Source organism: Galendromus occidentalis, unplaced genomic scaffold (assembly GCF_000255335.2).
Source record: "Galendromus occidentalis unplaced genomic scaffold, Mocc_1.1 scf7180000077524, whole genome shotgun sequence".
Classification (NCBI taxonomy): domain Eukaryota; kingdom Metazoa; phylum Arthropoda; class Arachnida; order Mesostigmata; family Phytoseiidae; genus Galendromus; species Galendromus occidentalis.
The window spans coordinates 855,294-874,575 of NW_003805512.1; the positions used below are offsets into that span (position 1 = coordinate 855,294).

Genomic DNA, 19,282 nt, shown 5'->3' on the forward strand with positions numbered 1-19,282 from the left:
GGAAGTTTTGCATGCGGATCACGGCATACTCCGATAGATGACCGAATTCCTCGCGTTTCCGGAGGAACGTGCCGATACCACGAAGGAGAGTCACCAGTCGAGGAGGAATTCACAGTTTATTCCCGGTAGAATGATCCTCGTCAGTCATGACCTCGTCGAAGTCGATTATGCGTTAATGTTTGCGAAAGGACTTTTGCTACCGACGAGAAAAGTGTGATGATTTCTATAGTGAATCCGATAAACGCCTCGATAGTTAGCTCGTAAAGAATCCCCAGCACGAAAGCACTTTTTACTGAGTTCGAGGAGCCGGGAATCATCAGCGGGGGAATTCTGTTCGAAGATCGCGGTGATGATTTGGCTGGAATGATCGAATTTGTCTCCGTTGAGACGTCACCGTGGAACAAGAAAATGTTACTAGGAACTCATGACGAATTTCCCCACTTGCAGTACCTGTCTGGAAGATCTTCCGCGGGTAGCCCTTTGAAGCGACAATCATTCTGATCAATGCTACCGAGAACCGTGTTCTTGATGTTCGTGAGAAGCCATTGATCGTATGCTGATTTCTCCAGATGTGTCGAAAGCGGCCAGGTCACAGGGCTACCTCTGCAATCACCATGTCACTGTCACTGACGGAACTCCAATAATACTTGAGCGTTTTTGTATGCTCCCCCTGAGGCAGTTTCCGATCGTTCAGAATACTCACAGATATACATTGTGTCTGTAGAGGACATCGTCCTCTATCGGCAAGGCTCGAGACACTTCTGGAATCACTGAGTCCCATTGATCTCCGGAGCACCGATCTTTCGCGGAGAATCCCCGACGCACAACGAAGGCCACTCCTGGTATACCTTGAATCCTGTGGTGAGCATATGGACGATTACTTTTCGGCGTGGTACGGATGGATGGCACGAAACGATACTGAGCACTTTTTCCAGCGATACTGAGCAAAACGAGTGCAGTCGGGTCATCCCGACGAGCTGTGAGGGACGACGCGGCGCCACACAATTTGAAGGTTCGCTCCCCTCTCCACTTTTTCGAAAATAACAAACGGTCGCTACCATTCATGAGGGGGCGCGCACTGTGGAAGAATCGAAACCGCGAGAAATTCAATCACTGAATGAGTGAGAAGTGATCGATCCGGTGGAGGATCTGGGCGATCGGGGTCGAGAAGTCCGTTTCTCTTGTCATGGAGGCCATAATCAATGAAGTCAGATCGTCGTTGGTGTTATTGAAACCGATGAGTGAAAAACTGCCTTCTGAACTCCCCGCAGTCGAAGTAGACGGTCAGTGTTATCTTCGAATTCCCTCTGAGAGCTGTTTCTCCTTCTCCTGATTCTGCTCTCGCAGATGCGTGCCCGTGTCCCCCAAGCGAGAGAGATCTGCTATTGCAGCTCGTGGTGAAGATGAGCTGAGAGCTTCTGACGTGCACAGCTTTCGATATTCCTCATCCGAGTATTCGACCTCTTTTCAGTGAACGGGACCACCGCATGTTTCGAAAAGACGAAGAAATCCAGACTCATGGTCAAGAGTGAGTCTTTCTCTGATGTGATTCACGAAAAATCATTTTCCTAATTGACGAGTTGAGCTGAAGGCGTATGCCGATCACAGGCAATGAACGGTTCAACGATTTTCGGAGCGAAATGGCCGTGGAGCAAGACCATGCAATGAAGTTGTGCGACGAAATCCGGAGATTGAACTCAACACTATCGAAAACTCGAGAAAACGGTGAGCTGTGCGATATTAGAATCCGCGGTAGTCCGCGGGCGAGTCGGGATTCCCGCTTCGGCAAGGAGAACTGATCGCTCTGGCATTTTTCTACATTTCAGACATTCTTCGTGTGGGTCAAATCAGCGAAGAGAATTTCAGAATCGATATGAATATCGATGGTCGAAACGTCAACTTCGAAATCCGATGTGACATGGAGTCGAATCGATACTTCGGTGGGTATGATTAAGGCTAGATTTTCATCGATTTGTCGCGGTGAAACTATTTCTCATTGTAATCCATCCTTGCAGGAGTGAAATCCGAGCCACCCATCGATGCTGTCAGGCTGATCGACAACTTGTTTGATCTAGAGCAAATAACCGAGATGATGTCGGCAGCTTTCCGGAAACACTTCAAAGAACCAGGAACATGACGATTCCGCCTTGTTCGCGGAGGGAACGCCGTTAGGTAGCCTGAGTCGTAAACTATCAACTTCTCCCATAAGCTTGTGCCCGGATTCAAGTAATCTTGATCATATGACTGTCATAAAACTCGTATATTGGAGGGAATCGAAATTATTCGTATTCGCAAACGACCATTTCTCATAGAATGGAATCGTTCGCTCGGGTATCTCGCTTCCTTTGCGCGGAGCTCACCCCTGCCCCTGGAGGAGGGTGCTCTCGAGGCAGGAATGTGGGGCCATCCGTGTCTTACTCTCATCTCACCTGTAGACTTGGGATGTATCGTGGGTGAGATGATTGAACCCGTCTGGATTGAATCCCGATATACTGCCTATCGTCGAATCTTGGTCGAGGAGTAGAATCATCGATGAAACGTATTGCAGAAAATCTGATCCGAGAAGGACGTTCGCTTCGATAATGACCATGTACGGCTGGAAACGGAATCGTATCTGAGTGCAATGGATACATTCCTCAATTTTAAGAGACGGAATTATTGCCCCGCCCCAGAAAATCGATGACGAAGGTGGAGATTAGGGATCAGCGGAGAGGTGGATCGTCGGAACTCTGATCCGAAGAGAACGTTCGCGTCGACCTCGGAGGGTCGAAGATTATGGGATCAATGAGTCGTAGATCATGATAAATTATTATTATCATATCCATATTATCAATGATAGTATGGAATCCAAGGTGAACGTCTTTCTGCTTTTGAGAAGCGATCCCACCGCTCCGGATGATCGATTAGTGAGGATTTAGGTACGTTCCGCGTTTGATTTGCCAGTCAACAACTCACAGCCTCTGGGTAAATCGTCTCTGCAGTGTCCATTGCCTGTCCCAAGAGCTCTGTGAAGATATTATGCAATGAAATCGTCGCGTGCGAGGTGGCTCATGAGTCATGAGGTTGCCGAAGGGAGAACCATGAACATTCAATCCAGGAACCCCGGAACCGACTCACCGCATCTCCCACCCGATAGATCACTCTGGAGAAGCTGACATGAGAAATTGAAGAGTTCACACAGGTCCTGAGCTTTAATATCGTCGGCCTCGTGGAAAACCTGTTTTGAAGCGAGACACGGTTTTACTCCGCAGAATTCCCATTCGAATCATGAGAGTCTTTCACTCATTTTCGCATCGTACCCACCAAGACGTTCTGCTTCTCGAGTCCATTCTGCAAGGAGAGTGTGTCCAGAGTTTGCGGCAGGAGTCTGCTCTGGGATCCGCTGATTACGACAACGGGGGACGTCCCGAGCTTGTTGTTCGATGTTTTCGGCTGCAGATAGTTCGAGTAAAACTCATGATTTGGTTCTTCGAACTATGAGAAATCTATGAGCACTGCGTCCATGAAAACCTTCTGATGCTAAGAGGGGCTCAAAGCGACTGACTAGGAGCAGCTTCTGTTGCTTTTCATGACGTCATTTGGCGTTCAAGGAGCAGGATAATCGCACCCTGATCACCCCTTTCTTACGCACCTGTTGTAGGAGATGCTGAGCTGGTTTAGCGTCCCCTGTACAGAATGTTGAGATCACGTCGTTATGTCTCGAACAGAATCGCGCTCTATCGGCATTATCGTGCTGAGACGGGTCCGGGTGGACCGGCATCCCTTGAACTGAGAATCACGTTGAGGGGGTTAGGAGGCGTGCTTCGAAGTAGTTTTTTCCGGAATGACGCATGGTGCCCTCGGCTCCCCTCGTGCGGGAGGACATCGCCGAACCAAGGGGGGTCGACCGATACGCGGCCCGGTCTCCTGCAAGCCTGTCGTCAAAAAAAGGAACACTCGGCCGCGATCCGTCCGGGACCCTTCGCTTGTTCGACTATCCCCGCAATTCTGTAGCAACGCTCTCGCGCGCACATCGCGCATCGTCCGAAATATCAGGGAAAAACTACCGATACGAGGTGCCCAAAAGACCGAATGGCTCACAAATCCTCGGGAGATACCCAATGACACATCTTCAGTAAGGAGTCGGTCACAAGGAGAGAAATGAGGAGAACTGCTGGATCCCGAGAATCCAGTCATCGGATCCACCGCATTCAATGACGACGATTCAACGACTCCCTCCGGGGAATTCTCGTTGCATCAAGGCCCCAAATGGACTACAAAGGGCAATAACCCTGACGGACGTGGATTTTTCCAAGCAATCGAGCCTTGTAGCTCGGAGAGAAATGACTCGCGTCGAAGTAGGATGAACAGAGTTCCGGATCGACGATTGCGGAAAGTGTGCACGGAGATCCCTGCGTCGCCCGTTGACGTTCGGGAGGAGCAGGAAAGATCATCGCTGATGACGATTTCAGTCACAGGCGCTAAGCTGCTCTGGTCTTGCTGTGCTTCTGTAGAGAGAGAGTCAATCCGAATGACATCTGTTTAGAATTTTATAGTCGTGTCGGGCGGATACACAAGCAGTCTCCGTTCGGTGAGTACGCAATAAACGTAATACGAGTCTCCCGTTAGTGCTCCACTGCTTCTGTCTTGATGTTCGGCTGCAACCGTTCCTCTAGCGAATTTGGCTATTCCAAGGACACAGGATTGCAAAAGCATCACAGAACAGGCGCTTATTTCCTTCGATATGTTACCCTTAAGTTCTGTAGGAAGAATCAGTGATTTACAATCCCTCAGGGATATTTGTCGGAGATCTCGATTTAAAACAGCTTGTTTCCCAAATGACCCGTAAGACGTTTAGTTCACTCAGAGTGCCCCCGCGCCGGAATTCATATAGATATCGCGTGAACTTCGTGAAATCTCCACGGAGGGGGTTTCTTTCGTTGGACTGTCCGTCGGGAGCCTCCGCGCGCCAGCTCGTAAGAGTTCTTCCTTGAGGTCGTCTGAGTAATGTCGTGAAACCTCAGCTCGAATCTCACATACGCAAGGGAATCCATTAAGAATCGTGCACAGGATTCCTCAAATTCTCCGACGGCAAATGCCGTTCCGGAAACTCGGTCTTTAGATAATGATTTTATGAGAGGGGATAATTTCGAGGGCTTCCTTGACTCCGATCGAAAATGTGCCTCTCTGAACGAGTTGAGATTGCGAGGGCCTCGTGAGTTCTCAGGAACGTGATTCTTGACTCCAACAAGTGGCTCGCGGGACTCCACCTTCCTGTTGACTCAGGAGGCTGATCACCCTTCGTAACATTTGGCCGAATGTGAGCTGTTCGGAAAATGAAGGTCGACGAAGCGGGAAATAAACGAAAGTTGGTAATGAAGTAAAGAGTGATGAGGAATGTGTCCAGTTATTTGTAATGAGCTATTCGGACCTATTCCACGTATACCAGAATGGAACTGAGTAATTATTCAATCCATCAATCGGACCGGAGTCAAGCATGGGAACGGGACCTACTTGCCCAAATCAATAATTGTCGAAAGTCCTCCTTTCTCTAGGCTACATGTCTTCCTACGCCCTCAAGATTATCACATACCCTCCAATAGTGGGCACGAGAGATGTCGTCGTGATACTAGATACCTACGAGGGACGTAGTCTTTAGAAACCCTCTTTGGCTTCACGAACTCGAATCATTCTCTCAGGGGCCTTCGAAGCCAGTGATGACCGCTATCACGCAAGACCTTCGCAAATAATCCGAAGTCTGGACCGCTTCTCTGATTGCAGGGGAATCGATTCGAGTACCGAATCGGCTCTAATATGTCCGGACTTGACTTCCACCAACAATCGTTGGCAGATGATCTGTGCTTTGCGGAAGTTGCCCATGACGACCTTCCGTCCCACGGAGCGACGGCGTGCGTCACTTTTTTTCTGGCTTCATGACAACGACGGTGTTCTTTCTCTGCTCCGCGGCTGAGTCCATTTTTACAGACCTCGGTAGCGCTGTGAGCTGTGAGGTACGATTGAGTCTGGCTGATTCGAAGCGCCGTCAATTGGTAGCCTCGCGAGACTCGGATGAATTTATCGGGCTTTCCGGTGGGAAGGAGTCTCTCAACCCGGAATTCGATACGAAACTCCAGGGAGCCTCCGGTGACTGGGGGCGCAGAACATTTCAGTAGGTGATCAGTGATTAGAGAATTAGAATGAGAGCCTCGACTGTATCCTGTAGTGCTCTTTAGAGAGCGGCGCGGCGATCGAGCATCGGGCTTCACGTTCTGGCGAGTCTTAGAGAGTTCGGAAAATTCTTCGCTTGCTCGATCTCGCTTTCATTGGACGAGTGATAAACGAGTGAGTCCCACGCGAGCTCGCTTGCGAGTGACGAGTGGGACGACAAGTTATATTCAACCCATCGCCATGAATGTCGTTTGACAGGTGAATACAATATCAGCATATGTTCCCGCTGGGATTAGGGCTAATAAAGCTTGGAGAATCTGAGCAATGCGGGAATCCCAGAATTTCGTTTGCCTCTCGGGAAGTGGTTCGCGGTAATCTCATCAGTTCCACGGATGGATCTCCAAGATGGACTAGCATCACTCGGCTCGATACAGAGTTCCCAAAGAAGGCTCCGCGCGGTGACTATCGATGTCGTGGATAAACCATCGGATCAATAAGATTACCCTCAACACCGAAAATTCAATCGGCGTCCCGCGCCTACTCGCCAACTTGGATTCGAAATTCTTAAAATTCAAGGAAACTCCTTCCTATTCCAGCCGATGGCGCCGCTTCCATGTCGATTTGGAGAGGAGGCTTGTTAGTCGCACATTCTCCCGCCCCATGAAAAAGTTAGTGGTCCGACAAAATGACCGCATGTGCGACAATGGTCTGTTGCCAGACAGGAGCTTCCTCGCTGGATTCGATGCGTCAACAGTTATTCCAGACTGAGCAGAAGAAGTTCCTGGAAACCTCCGACCGGAATCTGACACAGATTTGAATCTCGGTTTGCAGATCGTTGGCGCAGAATGGAGAAACACAGTCTCGTCGATGTGTTGGTTGAGCCCAACACTCTAGCACCTCTCCAGACGACCATCGATGGGAATTCATCGAATTCGACGTAAGTGACAACAAACTGACTCTTCTCCCCAAAGTTATTGTATCACTGAACAATCAGCGTTCAGTGTTTATTTAGATCGCTCAAGGATCACCCGACTCTCCGGAATGAAGTATGGGATCGACCGGGTTCCCGCGGAATCCGCTGTGAGATCTGAGGCTCTCAATTTTTCTTGCAGTCGGCATGCCGCGCACGTCAGAGTCAAAGCACTCACTCTCAACCTTTGGGGCATCGTTGGATTATCCAAGCACCGTCGAGAGCGTTTCGATGCTTTGGCGGAGCTCCTTCTGACCTCCGAATCCGACATCGATTATGTCTTCCTTCAAGAGGTGTGGAGCGAAGCTGATTTCCAACGTCTCACCGAGCTGGTAGAACCGACGTTTCGGTACGGCCATTACTTCCACTCGGGTGTGATCGGCTCCGGAGTTTGTCTTCTCTCGAAATGGCCAATCATCGATATTTTCTCCTACAAGTACAATCTCAACGGCTACGCTCACAAGTTCCACCACGGTGACTGGTTCGGAGGAAAAGTTGTCGGCATGGCGAAGGTGCAGCATCACGACATGATAGCCAATCTCTACGTTACTCACCTCCACGCGGAATACGACCGGTTGAAAGACGCGTATTTATACCATAGGGTGTGCCAAGCTTTCGAATTCTCGCAGTTCGTTTCGCACACGTCTCTCGGTAGCTGTGATTATACGATTGTCGCCGGAGATTTCAACACGCAGCCGGAGGATCTGCCCTACCAAGTGATATTGTACAACTCCAGGCTCCGGGACGCGTTCAAAGAGAAAGAATCTTGTTGCTTAGAACAAGCGATTGCCGCGACCTGCGGACATCCGGGAAACACTTTCACCACCCGAGGCGATCGTAAAAGCTCTCCGGAAGGACAGAGGATCGATTATATTTTGTACGGGACCGGAAGCGGGCGAGTCAGTATACAGTGCGAGAAGTACCTCTGCCCGGGCTGGAAGACCAAGGCCGGTATTTCGATATCGGACCACGAACCGGTCATCGCTGTCCTCAATATCAAGCAAAACTCCCATCCCGCCTACGGGGACGACCCTGTGGGCTTCGTGAATTATTTCAACGACGAGAACCTCAAGTGCCGCATCGATTGTCTGCAGGCGAGCGTGAAACTGATGGACGAGACTCTGGCCTCACTTAGATTCAACCGAATCTTCTTTTTGAGTGTGGCGGGCCTCCTGCTCATCCTGTTGCTCAGTTCTATACCGATAGACCTCTACGTTCAAGGAACTTATATCGTTCTGCTGCACCTGGCCCGTATCTTCCTGAGTTTACTCCTAGGCTTTTGTTTCCTGATGGGATTCCTGTGGAATGCAATGGAGCGATCGTCGATTTTATCCGCTAGACAGGCCATTGATACGATTTTGAAATTTTTACAACATAAAGAGGAGCTCCTGGATGAGATTCCGAAAGAGAAATTACCGGTCTGACGGAACGAAGCTCAGGCAGGAGGCGTTTCGAAGAGGAAGGGGAGACAACACGGGAAGAAGAAGCGTTCGGCGCAGAAATAGCCTGAATCCCCTCCTCTCCAATTCCGAGGATCGAAAAAAGGTCAGTAGTTTCACCTAATTCCCAAAGGCGAAAGAATCGATCATCTTTTCCGCAGTATGCCTTCTTGTCTGAGCTGCTCCCGATAGCCGCTGGAGTTCCTTGAGGCGCTCCGAGAAATTCAACTCACAGATGTCCACGTGGGAGACACTCGAATCTCACGCAATCAGCGTGTCCTCGCCGTGAGATCAAATTTCTGGTTGTCGCGGGAGAATTCACTCTCGAAAGCTCACTCAGCGACAAACTGTTCGAATCGCGGGTTTCATTCAGAGCTTGACTCGAGATATTTTGCAAACTGAAGAGCCGAAGAGAAGCTCTGCTCCGTATTTAGGAAACTCGGAAGGATGTTTTATTTGTACTTATGGTACGTGCCATGGAACATACCTCATGCTCAATTCTCAGCAAACGGAGCTTTATATAGAACTGCGATATTCCGTCGTAGGGAATCCGAGCATCTTTGTAAATAAAAATGGACAAACTGATCCTCCTATTCCTCGACTGGTCCTCATTTCACCATCCTGATCACCACTACGTGTTTGAGTAGCGAGGGAATGTCTCCGCGACGATTCACGAATCAATCAATCGATTGTCGATCATCAACACCGATCAAGGAATCATTTACCGTAGAGATTGAGCTAAATACGAACTCACTTTTGAAAGGAATGCAAAGTCGGACATCGTGTGGTGGGGGCCATCCTTTGGATAACACTGTGTGCAGCTGAAATCACGTGTTTTCCTTTAACGATCCGAGCCGAGGGTCATATTGATCAAGAGCGGCACAATACTCCAGGGTCGAGCTCCTTAAAGGCTAGAAATTCACTCACGTCTTCGTACGGAGTGAAGCCGTCGATTCCCTTTTGCGTCGCTAAATACCAAGATGAACGATAGTGCAACAAATTCTGAGACATCGCCGAGCCGAGCTCATGGAAGAGGAGACGCGCGACCGATGATAGCCTGAATCGGTAAGAGAGTGGTGTACCATTAGAGGCAGTAAGCCGGAGTGAGCTCGGACTCGAGCGAGTATAAATATTGCTGGGATTCTCTCACTTTTTCGTCGGCTCATCGAACGTCACCAGCAAGACAATATCTCCAGTTCTGAGATTCAGTAGGAGCGACTCCAACATCGAAGAATCTGCGGGAACGAAAACGATTCATGACTCGTTCAGGGCTTGCCGGAACGGATTCAGTAATGATTAATGATTGAAAAGGGATCCAACTTCCAGACTTCCAGGAAACCCGCTGTGAATTCCGTCTCGAATTCCAATTCATTGCGATACAGTATGCGATTCGTGTGTCAGACTGCTTCTCCGTGCCTGAGCAGTAGCGTCGTACGTATGCCAGAGGCTGACCCGGATCCGATTCCTCATGGAGAATTTCGACATGTGAATCCTCACAGTGTCGTACTCGTCTCACTCGAGCGGCAGAATCGGTTTGTAGAGACCAAGCGATATGAGAGAGAAATTGTTTCTGTGGTCTGAAGCATTGGGAGCGAGAGGCGAAAGCACCAGAATAGATCGAACTCGGGGCTGGCATTCTCCCTCGCCTGCCAGAATCGATAATGATAATAGGTCTCATGAGGAATATGCGTGAGGAGCCCGGCCAGAAGAGGTATGTATAGAAGAGGCTGTATATTGCCGAACTAGAATCAAGAATTCTATGGACGAGATGTGGTTTCGAGGTGATAACGATTACCAACCCGGTGAAGTCGATAAAGATCCCAGGGCTACTATACGCCGAAGACTTACTCCTGACGGCCGCAACTTATGAGGGAACTACTGGAGCGATAGGGGAAGGAGACCCGACCGATCTGCTGAGAAATCGCCCCTGTGATAAAGGGATATGATCCTGTGATATAGTATCGCAGGAACATATGGATTTATAGAACCATGAACCATGAGGTCGGTCTTTACAGTTGCAGTTGTTCTTTTTCATAAACGACCTTAACAATTCATTCTTCCGAATGATTGGCAGGCTTTTCGAGTTTCTGGCACCCTAGCCTCTTCATCATCCCGTCGTTTTGCACGGTAACTTGCCGCGGCTCCGTGGAGCGCTTCGTCTCTTTGATTCACCGGGCGCCCCACTGATCAATCGAAAATTAATGGAAATAAAGAGGAAGTCGGTGACGCGATCCTCGATGATCGGTGCTGGAGTTCTGGCTCGGACAGGAGTGACAGAAGCCGGGAATAGTCACGTCTTCATGATTCCGGGCTCATTCCGAGACGCCCCTCCACAGAGAGTCGACAAGACCCCGGAAATGCCATAAACTCCCGTCAGAATGCTACTGAAAAAACTGGGCCTGCCGAAGATTCAATAATAAACCCAGATTGCTTTTGATGGCTCCGACTTGTATGGCTCTATAGAAGGTCATCAATGGAGGAGTCGTCCCGCTCCCGCTCTGAAGGTATGAAACTCCTCTAGAAACGCGATCTCTCGTATCTGTCCGACGAAGAACGAACCCCTCCCTCATCGATTGGGTGTTCAGTTCACACCTAATTATTTTGCAGCGAAGAATCATGATTTCCCTCCGAGGAATCTAGGGGATCGCCATTAGAGTCAAGGACCATAAGTCGCTCTCGTAGTCTCTCGTCTCTCTAAGGTCACACCTAAGATAATTCCAAGACCGTGTATCCTCATCGGAGGATGATAATTACCTAATTAGGAATTCCCGAACAGTGGTGCACACGCTGGCATATCGCGATTTTACAGGATGGTTCTTCAGCAGCGCTCCAATCCATGAATTGTGTATGATTCGGACTGCTCGAGCGTCGGCTCATCGTTAGCCTCTGAGAGCGAGGAAAGATATCCGACAAAAGCTTTTTTCCTTTCATTATTCTGCAGATAATCTTCTGCCCCGGGAATTCAATTCTGTCCGTCCGTTAGACCACATTATGTGGGCTTCTTCGATTTATGACTCGATTCTGGCATATCCATCAGAGCACACATCCTGTCTCTTGCTTCACGACGTTTGATAGCACCGAGACGCAAATGACTGTGCTTTTCCTCGTCCACATCGTCCCTCTCAACCGCTACGGGGATGATGCAAGGCTTTGCTCGAGCTTGCCGGGCCGAGCACGCTGATAAGCTGACGAAATGCGCGCGACTGCGATCCGAGCGTCATACTCTAGAATGGCCTAACGAGTCGAGTACAGCGTCAGAGGAAGAAAAGCTCACCTTCTTGATAAGTATCGAATCTGACAACGCGTTGCAGATGCTTGTTGATAGTGTCTAAGACCACCATGTTGATTCCACGACCACCATTATTCAGACCATTTCCCACGACACTTTTGAATTGAAAGCGAAAGGAGTTACTTCGGCCCGAAACGATTACCCGCAGAGATCCTCGATGATGACTATCATTATTATCCAAGAGTCATCTCTCCTCAACTCCCGCTTGGGAGACGCCAGTTTATAGGAGGTTTGTGCCCTTCGGTGGAACCTACTATTTTCCATCGACACAGACTTTGGGCTGGTCGTGATGATCGACTCCGGTGAACAGATGTGCGGAGAAGGAGTCCGACGGGCAGGGATCCGGGAGACCGCAATTGGGCACGCGCTCTCCGACTGTGACCGACGGCACGACGTGGATGATGCTGTTCGATAACCGGAACGCCGGAGCTCAGTTTATGCTGAGAATCCTCCTTGGGGAAACCTCGCGGGGGAGATGGTATTGTCAACAATATATTCTCTCTCGAGGTACTCACTCTGGACCGTTCTCTTGCTCGAAGCCGTTGAGGAAACCTCGCAGATGCTGGTGTCCTGGGAACGAGGTGGATCCTGGAAAAGGTATCGCGATCAAGATTTTCGCGAGATCCTCGAGTGACATCACAACGACCGCCTGATGCGAGGGAGCCTCCAGCTTTTCCGGGGGACTCCACGACAAATTCGGCCGGTCCATCGAGAATTTTACAAACACCGTTTTTTCATTTGATGCGAATTGAATCGTCTCGCTAAAAATGCCAGTAGTGGAACAACTCAAGGGAACTCTCGGATGTTTCAGTCGCTGTGCATATGCATCTATAATTCAATCGTCTCTGGATGATCTCGTATTGGAGAGACGGTTCCGCGGATAAGACGTGCATTCATGCTGTTTTCGAGATCCTCTGAGGAAGTTTCTGATGTTCCTTGAAGCGATCATTAAAGTTGTTGTTAGTTAGCGAGTTGAGTTAGGTAGCGAGTAGCGAACATTAAAGAGAAATTAAAACCTGTTGTTTTCCTTCTGATAAAATCCAGTAAGGGAATCGTGTTTTGGAATCTCGGAAGCAAAAGACTCGATCTGACGGAGATTCACCTGAGCCTCGCCTGCCTGTGCGACCATCGGGGGAGACCTTGAGCATTCCGAAGTCTGCGCTCGATGCGGGAGGAAAGCGGAAACAGGAAAATTTTGATTGGATTTCCCGATGGAGATGGCCCTGAAGGACATTGCGTCCTGCACCTGAATGCCCGAGGCTGGGTTGTCTCCGACCAGGACCCCGATTCGATACCCCCACAGAATGTTCTCTGAGCTCCTCAAACTCATCGCTCTGAGATTCGCATGTCTTCCGATGCCGCCATGGACCTTCGATTCCTAGAAACACATTTGCCCATGGATGCCCCCGCAGGACTTTTCTGGTATTTATCAATTCATGACACGCTTATCCGAGCGGCACGAAGAAGAATCCGCCGATCTCCCGTCTTCCGATAACAGTGGCGGAGCTCAGGCCCGGGGGCTGGGACTCCACACCCATCGTATAGTCGCTGTCGTATCTGTCATCGTGATGTCTCTCAACGTCGTCGGTAGCATTCGCATCCCTCGGGCTCGGAGCCGGTGCTTGGACAGCTGAGCCGGCCAGTTGGCGCTCCGACCGCCCATCGGCGCACGAGGAGAATAGAGAGCTGGTGATGGTGGCGTGCTGTCGGTGGTGTGATGATTGTAAGTCGGATGGTGGACGTGGACCCCTCTTTCTCGCTTGCGTTCATAACCTCCTCTCCGGTCTGCTGCTAACCGCGCCTCTCTACGGCGCCTTGCTGCTCCCTCAGTTCGTGTGCCTACTTGTAGCACCAGCCCTGTGGTGGTTCCCTCGGTTTCAAAACGTGAGTGGTCGCCGTCGAGTCGGTCCGTCTGTTTGAGCGACACTCGGCCGATCAAGACAGCCCCCTCGGTTCTTCTTGACACGAGCTGTAGCGAGCACCGGCGAAATGTCCATCACCCAATCAGTGACAACAGAGGAGCTCAAGCTCCGCAAAGGAGCCAAGTTCGCTTCTGCCGATGAATACCAGCTCAAGTTCGTTTGGCGAAATATTGCGCTCATGGCCTACCTGCACATCATCTCCATTTACGGATTGTACCTGTTCGCCACGAAAGTCATGTGGCTGACCGTGGCGTGGGGTAAGTTCACCTGTCAGGCTCGTTTCAAGCCGGCAACGGTCGTTGCCGCGGAAAAAAGCGCTAGAATTCCGTTGGAGAGTACCGTAGGCTGTCTAGGAGCTCCGTAGGTGCTAGACCAGAAAAGTCGGGATGCTCTTCGCGACGCTTTCAGTCATCGTTTGGCACCTATGCGAAGACATTCCGATTGACGCTCTGATTTCTCATTCGAAACCCGAGCTGTGTCCGCCGACGAGCTGGTTCCACGCTGGATAGTCGCGCCGCCGGTAGGTGGTGGCTCACAACGCCACGAGATGCGCTAAGCGTGCCGAACTTTCACTCGATCAGGGGAATGGAATCTCGAGTTCTCATAAGGCGGAATCTTTGCGGATCGAGTTCGTCTCTGTTCGAGACGGAGTACGTGTGTTTTTACTCCTGAGTGCTCGTCGATAGATAGAGCTCGCGTCGTCTGTGATTCATCTGACATTCTTACAGCTCCATCGTCAGCTCATGCATTGGATCTACGCTTATGCTGATTCTTGTCATTCTAAACTTAATCGTCGACAGGCGTGTTGCGCGTTTCATCAGAAGTATCGGTTGCTCCAGAAGCTCTGACTCGACGGAAAAATCTCTCAGAGACCTCCCAGCCGATCTCGGCTCCGGTCGAATGTTCCGGGCCTTTCTTGGAATTCGAACCAGAACTCCTCTCAGTCAGTATATATTGCGAATGGTTCCCCCAAATTCGAAGATTCCCAAAACTCTTCGGATCGGAAGGAATCCATATGCCCCGGAAAGCTAATATTCCGGATGGAATTTCCGAAATGAATCGAATTCCCTATTCGTCCGACGCTGCTGAGACGCTTCTGGCTCTGCTCGACGTTACCGAGGAATGGGCGAGCTGGATGCTTGAACATCGACTCGCGGCGAACCGTCGACAGCGTCTCATCGAAAATGTTGCTCAGCTATGAGTTGAAACCCAACGGGACAGAGCCGATATGAGTCGCCCGTATGATTTGTTGATGTGCTCCTACCGCGACGTGTGGTATTCGGTTCCAACTCCTATTGTTTCCCGACTCGGCATACCGCACGAAAACATTCGACAAGTGTGCGAATCGGATCCTCTTCGACAATAGATCGAGTTTCTTGATTGGGGTCGAATCATTTTTGAGGGAGATATCTGTCGGGTCGGATCTGCGTGAACGCCTTTCTATTATGATTGCTCCGAAATGCCGCGATCGCGCGAAGAGCACTGCTTGTCGAGAGGAAATCTGAGTTTTTTCCTCAACCGATTGCGTTTCATCACACGATCGCAGCTCGTACGATTTTGTGAAGAAATCATCGAGCCATGGCGGTAACTCCGATTGGAGGATTGCGAGTCCCCGGAGACTTCCGAGAATCGAGCTTTCGGGGATCCAAGCCCTGCCTTCGAGGAAAACCCATGGGCCGCGTTGTTCTAATGGAGTTCTCGCATTCAGCGTCTCGCTAGTTTACCCCCCTCCCCTGCTGAGAACATTGTTCGTACAAATAGCCTGGCCGAGGATACATTCAGATCCTACGCTGTCATTTGGAGACTAAATTGGGAAGCTCAAAAGCCACTGATAAGAGATGTGATACAACTGAATATTCGGCTGGTATCGGACAGTCTCATCGGAAAGGAGCTTGTCTTAGAGTCGAATGACTCGTCTATCCTTGCCGTCGTCACACGTAACGACTCGAATTTGGCTCAGTCACAAACGTCAATTGTAATCTCACCGGCTTGATGCGAGGATTGACATGAAGCGAGCTTGACATTGAAAGACCAACCCACAAGGTACCGACGGAGATAAGACGGTCCCAAGGGAAGCATTGTTCTCCTCTCGAGTTCTCTAGAGACTCCTTGAGCCGAGGTCTCGACGAAGAATCCGGCTAAATTGAAGCCACGATTCTATCGAATCATCTCCTAGACAAGAGCTTTTCTTCTGTTGCAGCCTACGTGCTCTATTTCGGATCCTGTCTCGGAATCACCGCCGGTGCGCATCGTCTCTGGGCACACCGAACCTACAAGGCAAAACTGCCACTTCGGATATTCCTCGCATTTCTTCAGAGTTTGGCTTTTCAAAATCACATCTACGAATGGGCGCGTGATCATCGCGTCCACCATAAATACTCTGAGACAGACGCCGATCCCCACAACGCGAAACGAGGCTTCTTCTTCTCGCATGTGGGCTGGCTGCTCGTCCGCAAGCATCCCGACGTCATCGAGAAAGGACGCAAAATCGATCTGTCGGATCTCAATGCCGACCCCGTGGTCATGTTCCAGAAGAAGCACTACCTCAAGACAGTTTTATTCGCTTGTTTCGTTTTCCCGACCGTCGTGCCTTGGTTCCTGTGGGGCGAGAGCTTATTCCACGCGTTCGTCGTCTGTGCTCTGACGCGGTGAGTGCGGCCCGCTATCGATAGTCGAAAATCCTCGGAATCCTTCCCAGAGCGTTCTCCCAGACACAGATAATTAGATAATCATGTGACCGCTCATCACTCCGCAGATACTGTGTTGCATTAAATGTCACCTGGCTGGTGAACTCAGCTGCGCATATGTGGGGTGATAAGCCCTACGATAAGAACATCAACCCAGTGGAAAATTGGGGCGTTTCTATCGGCGCTATCGGGGAAGGTTGGCACAATTACCACCACACGTTCCCTCAGGTAAGCTAAAAGATTCCCTTCGTTGACAGCCCCCTCAGTATCAGTGGCGTATTTTAGAGCTCATCTTCGAATCTTAGCCCCGCCTAAGTTTCAATCTAGCCCCTCCCGCCTCAAGAAAAAATCCTACATACGACACTGCTCAGTATCCCCTTAAATGCCTCGAGTCGAAAAGTCCGACGAGATCGTTTTTCGGGTTCCGGACTCGCGCCCGAAGTCTTGTCGCTCTGGCTGTAATTAAAGCTGTTCCCAGACTCGAAAGCGTCGCGCATCGCTCACTATTCTTCAGTTCAATGTCGGCTGTCTCTGCAGACTATTAAGGGAGATTCATGTTTCCTCTCCACAGGACTACAAAGCGGCCGAGGTCCCTTACACGCTGAACCCTACTACTTTCGTCATCGACGTGTTCGCCTATTTCGGACTGGCTTACGACCGTAAGAGCGTTTCCCCGGAAACCATCAGAGCTCGTAAGATGAGGACGGGCTGTGAAAGCACCAACCACGAGGTTTACGCCGACAAGGATCCCTCCTATTGAAATTATTCAGAAATCGCCCGTTCGAAAAAACGTGACTGCTCAGTAAGAGATCGCAGATCATTGCTAGGATGAATGCTTGAAGAGAGCTTCGAAATTAATCGTTACTGCAACTAGGACTGTTCATCAAGAATTGTGTCAAAAAGTGCCTTCTACTCACGGAGCAGATAGGCAGAGTGAGATTTTGAACTGGCTCCGCGCTCGGAGCGGCCAGGCTACGGGCATCCGTGGAGGCTCCCGAGCAGAAACTGAACTCCTTCCAAATATGATGATGTTATCGTCGTCTGATCGAAGCACACGCACTCACTCGGTAAAATGAGGGAATGGTAACTCTCAATGATCGCTTCCACCGCGTCGTCGGTGGAGCGATCGATTAGGTCCGGTAGAGCACACATATCAAAATCTGTTCAAGTTACGGAGGTGATCAGTGCATGCTTTGTATAATATAATCGTCGATATATCACGAAACGTATTTACTTCTCTGTTGGTCGTAGCTGCGTATCACTCAGATCCGTTTTTGGTTCAGAAACTGAGCCGACATCGGTGAAAGGAAGTACTGTAGCATTTTACTGAGGCGTTGGGATAGTTCATAGTTGAATGATATAGACGCTATTAACCTTATTATCGAGATCTGTCGGCTATCTCTGAATAAACCCACAATAGGCAGAGCTGAACTGATTCATCATTTCCGTCGCTGCCCCCGCCCCCCTCCAACGGGCTCGCCACAGCTAGACATCGGAATATCAGAAGTTTCCTGCGGCCAGATTCAGGACGTATCCGTAGTCCGGGTCTCCACCTCTTTGAGCTTAGCACCATCCGTCGAATTGGGCAGGATCCAGAGTTCACTCATCCTCGGGACCAAGACACTCAATGGATACGCGCAGCGATAAGCTACGATTACGGAGGCTCAGTGCCACAAGGAATGAATGAATGCTCTTTGTACTTGGACCCTGCTCCAAGTAGACATCTTTAGAAAGTCTAAAACCCTTTTCGGTCGACTATCTGGCCTTCATAATCATTTTGACGGGGAGTATTCTAGGAATAGCAGGTGGAATCCGCTCGGGGTCACTGGTGTCCTCTGACATCGTGGCTATCAGCCACCTTATCATCATGACGGGGAATGAGTTGATTCCGCTCGCCGAGAAAGGAGAAGACGTTCCTCATCCACGCCCTCGAGAATTTCCGGCGACAAAATGCTTCGCAGGTTTTTGATTGAGCCGGATGAGCAGCTCTGGATCAGGGCATGGGTGAGAGAATCACGAGGGTCGGGGAGGAATGAAACTCGATCGGGGAGTTTCGCGCTTGAAATACGAGTCAATTCTCAAGCTCCGCAGAATCAACCCCGTGAGACTGCCACAAACTCAGACAGTACGTGCTCCCGAGGCATTCGATACGAGCCTGGGGAATATCATTAGCTATCGGCTACGTTATTCACACGTCTCTTACGTGGTTGATTGAAGCCCAGCTCGTTGCGAAGTTGCTCATGTAAGCTTCTCTCTGAAAGCAATGAGCCGAGTAACTAACAGTCAGGCGATTAGTCGAAGAGAAGTGTCGCTCAGCTAGATATTTGAGGCGTACTCACTGTGATAGTCCAGGAGTAAACGAACCCCTAGGTACACAAGCGTGAGCGCGACGATGAGCCGGAATTTCCCGCTGAAACAAACTGGAAGCGGAAATGACAGTGTTTAGCAGAAATATCTCGCTCGGTCACCCCAGCCCCAGCTTGACTCCAACGGCCATTACGAGGCTCTTGAACTCTCTCGGGCTAGCTATTCTTCCGCGTGTTATCGGACTCTGCCCCCAAGAGCCGCTCGGCTCATCTGGGTTCCCGGCATGAGCAGCTTGTCCGCGGGACGTTCCGACATTCCTTCCGGGGGAGGAGATGGATCTCTCTACTTACAGGTGGCGGCTCCCGTAGCTGCTCTGCATGGTAGCCTCAAGACAGTCATTTCAGTTCCAGGAAGAGCTCATCGCACCCTATTCTGTTGGATTCTCCAATCAATCCGTGACGCGAAGTTCCTGAATTGAGAACGCTGAGCCTCCGAGATTACCAGGAGTCGTTCGGGCCCAA

General features: G+C 50.2%; 4 protein-coding genes across 4 annotated transcripts; 3 read left to right on the forward strand and 1 right to left on the reverse strand.

Moving 5' to 3' along the window:
* Window positions 1–165: 165 nt before the first annotated feature.
* Window positions 166–19,222, reverse strand: LOC100908750 (protein O-linked-mannose beta-1,2-N-acetylglucosaminyltransferase 1). The gene is made up of 17 exons (XM_029112670.1): window positions 19,112–19,222; window positions 18,794–18,874; window positions 18,658–18,708; window positions 12,361–12,433; window positions 12,100–12,249; window positions 11,831–11,940; window positions 9,707–9,791; window positions 9,484–9,613; window positions 9,311–9,377; window positions 3,632–3,768; window positions 3,304–3,432; window positions 3,118–3,217; window positions 2,956–3,005; window positions 2,430–2,596; window positions 704–856; window positions 451–603; window positions 166–358 (listed from the first exon to the last, which is right to left on the reverse strand). Exons 1-17 carry the CDS (start codon window positions 19,158–19,160, stop codon window positions 166–168), a joined length of 1,878 nt encoding a protein of 625 aa, XP_028968503.1. The 5' UTR covers window positions 19,161–19,222.
* Window positions 1,066–2,164, forward strand: LOC100897173 (uncharacterized). The gene is made up of 5 exons (XM_003747536.1): window positions 1,066–1,283; window positions 1,472–1,528; window positions 1,609–1,725; window positions 1,827–1,940; window positions 2,016–2,164. Exons 1-5 carry the CDS (start codon window positions 1,187–1,189, stop codon window positions 2,135–2,137), a joined length of 507 nt encoding a protein of 168 aa, XP_003747584.1. The 5' UTR covers window positions 1,066–1,186; the 3' UTR covers window positions 2,138–2,164.
* nSMase (neutral sphingomyelinase) lies at window positions 4,526–9,135 on the forward strand. Its single transcript, XM_003747692.2, has 4 exons — window positions 4,526–4,570; window positions 6,744–6,815; window positions 6,979–7,084; window positions 7,260–9,135. Exons 3-4 carry the CDS (start codon window positions 6,993–6,995, stop codon window positions 8,539–8,541), a joined length of 1,374 nt encoding a protein of 457 aa, XP_003747740.1. The 5' UTR covers window positions 4,526–4,570; window positions 6,744–6,815; window positions 6,979–6,992; the 3' UTR covers window positions 8,542–9,135.
* LOC100897318 (stearoyl-CoA desaturase 5) lies at window positions 13,719–17,875 on the forward strand. Its single transcript, XM_003747537.2, has 4 exons — window positions 13,719–14,024; window positions 15,968–16,415; window positions 16,523–16,682; window positions 17,026–17,875. Exons 1-4 carry the CDS (start codon window positions 13,835–13,837, stop codon window positions 17,212–17,214), a joined length of 987 nt encoding a protein of 328 aa, XP_003747585.1. The 5' UTR covers window positions 13,719–13,834; the 3' UTR covers window positions 17,215–17,875.
* Window positions 19,223–19,282: the final 60 nt, after the last annotated feature.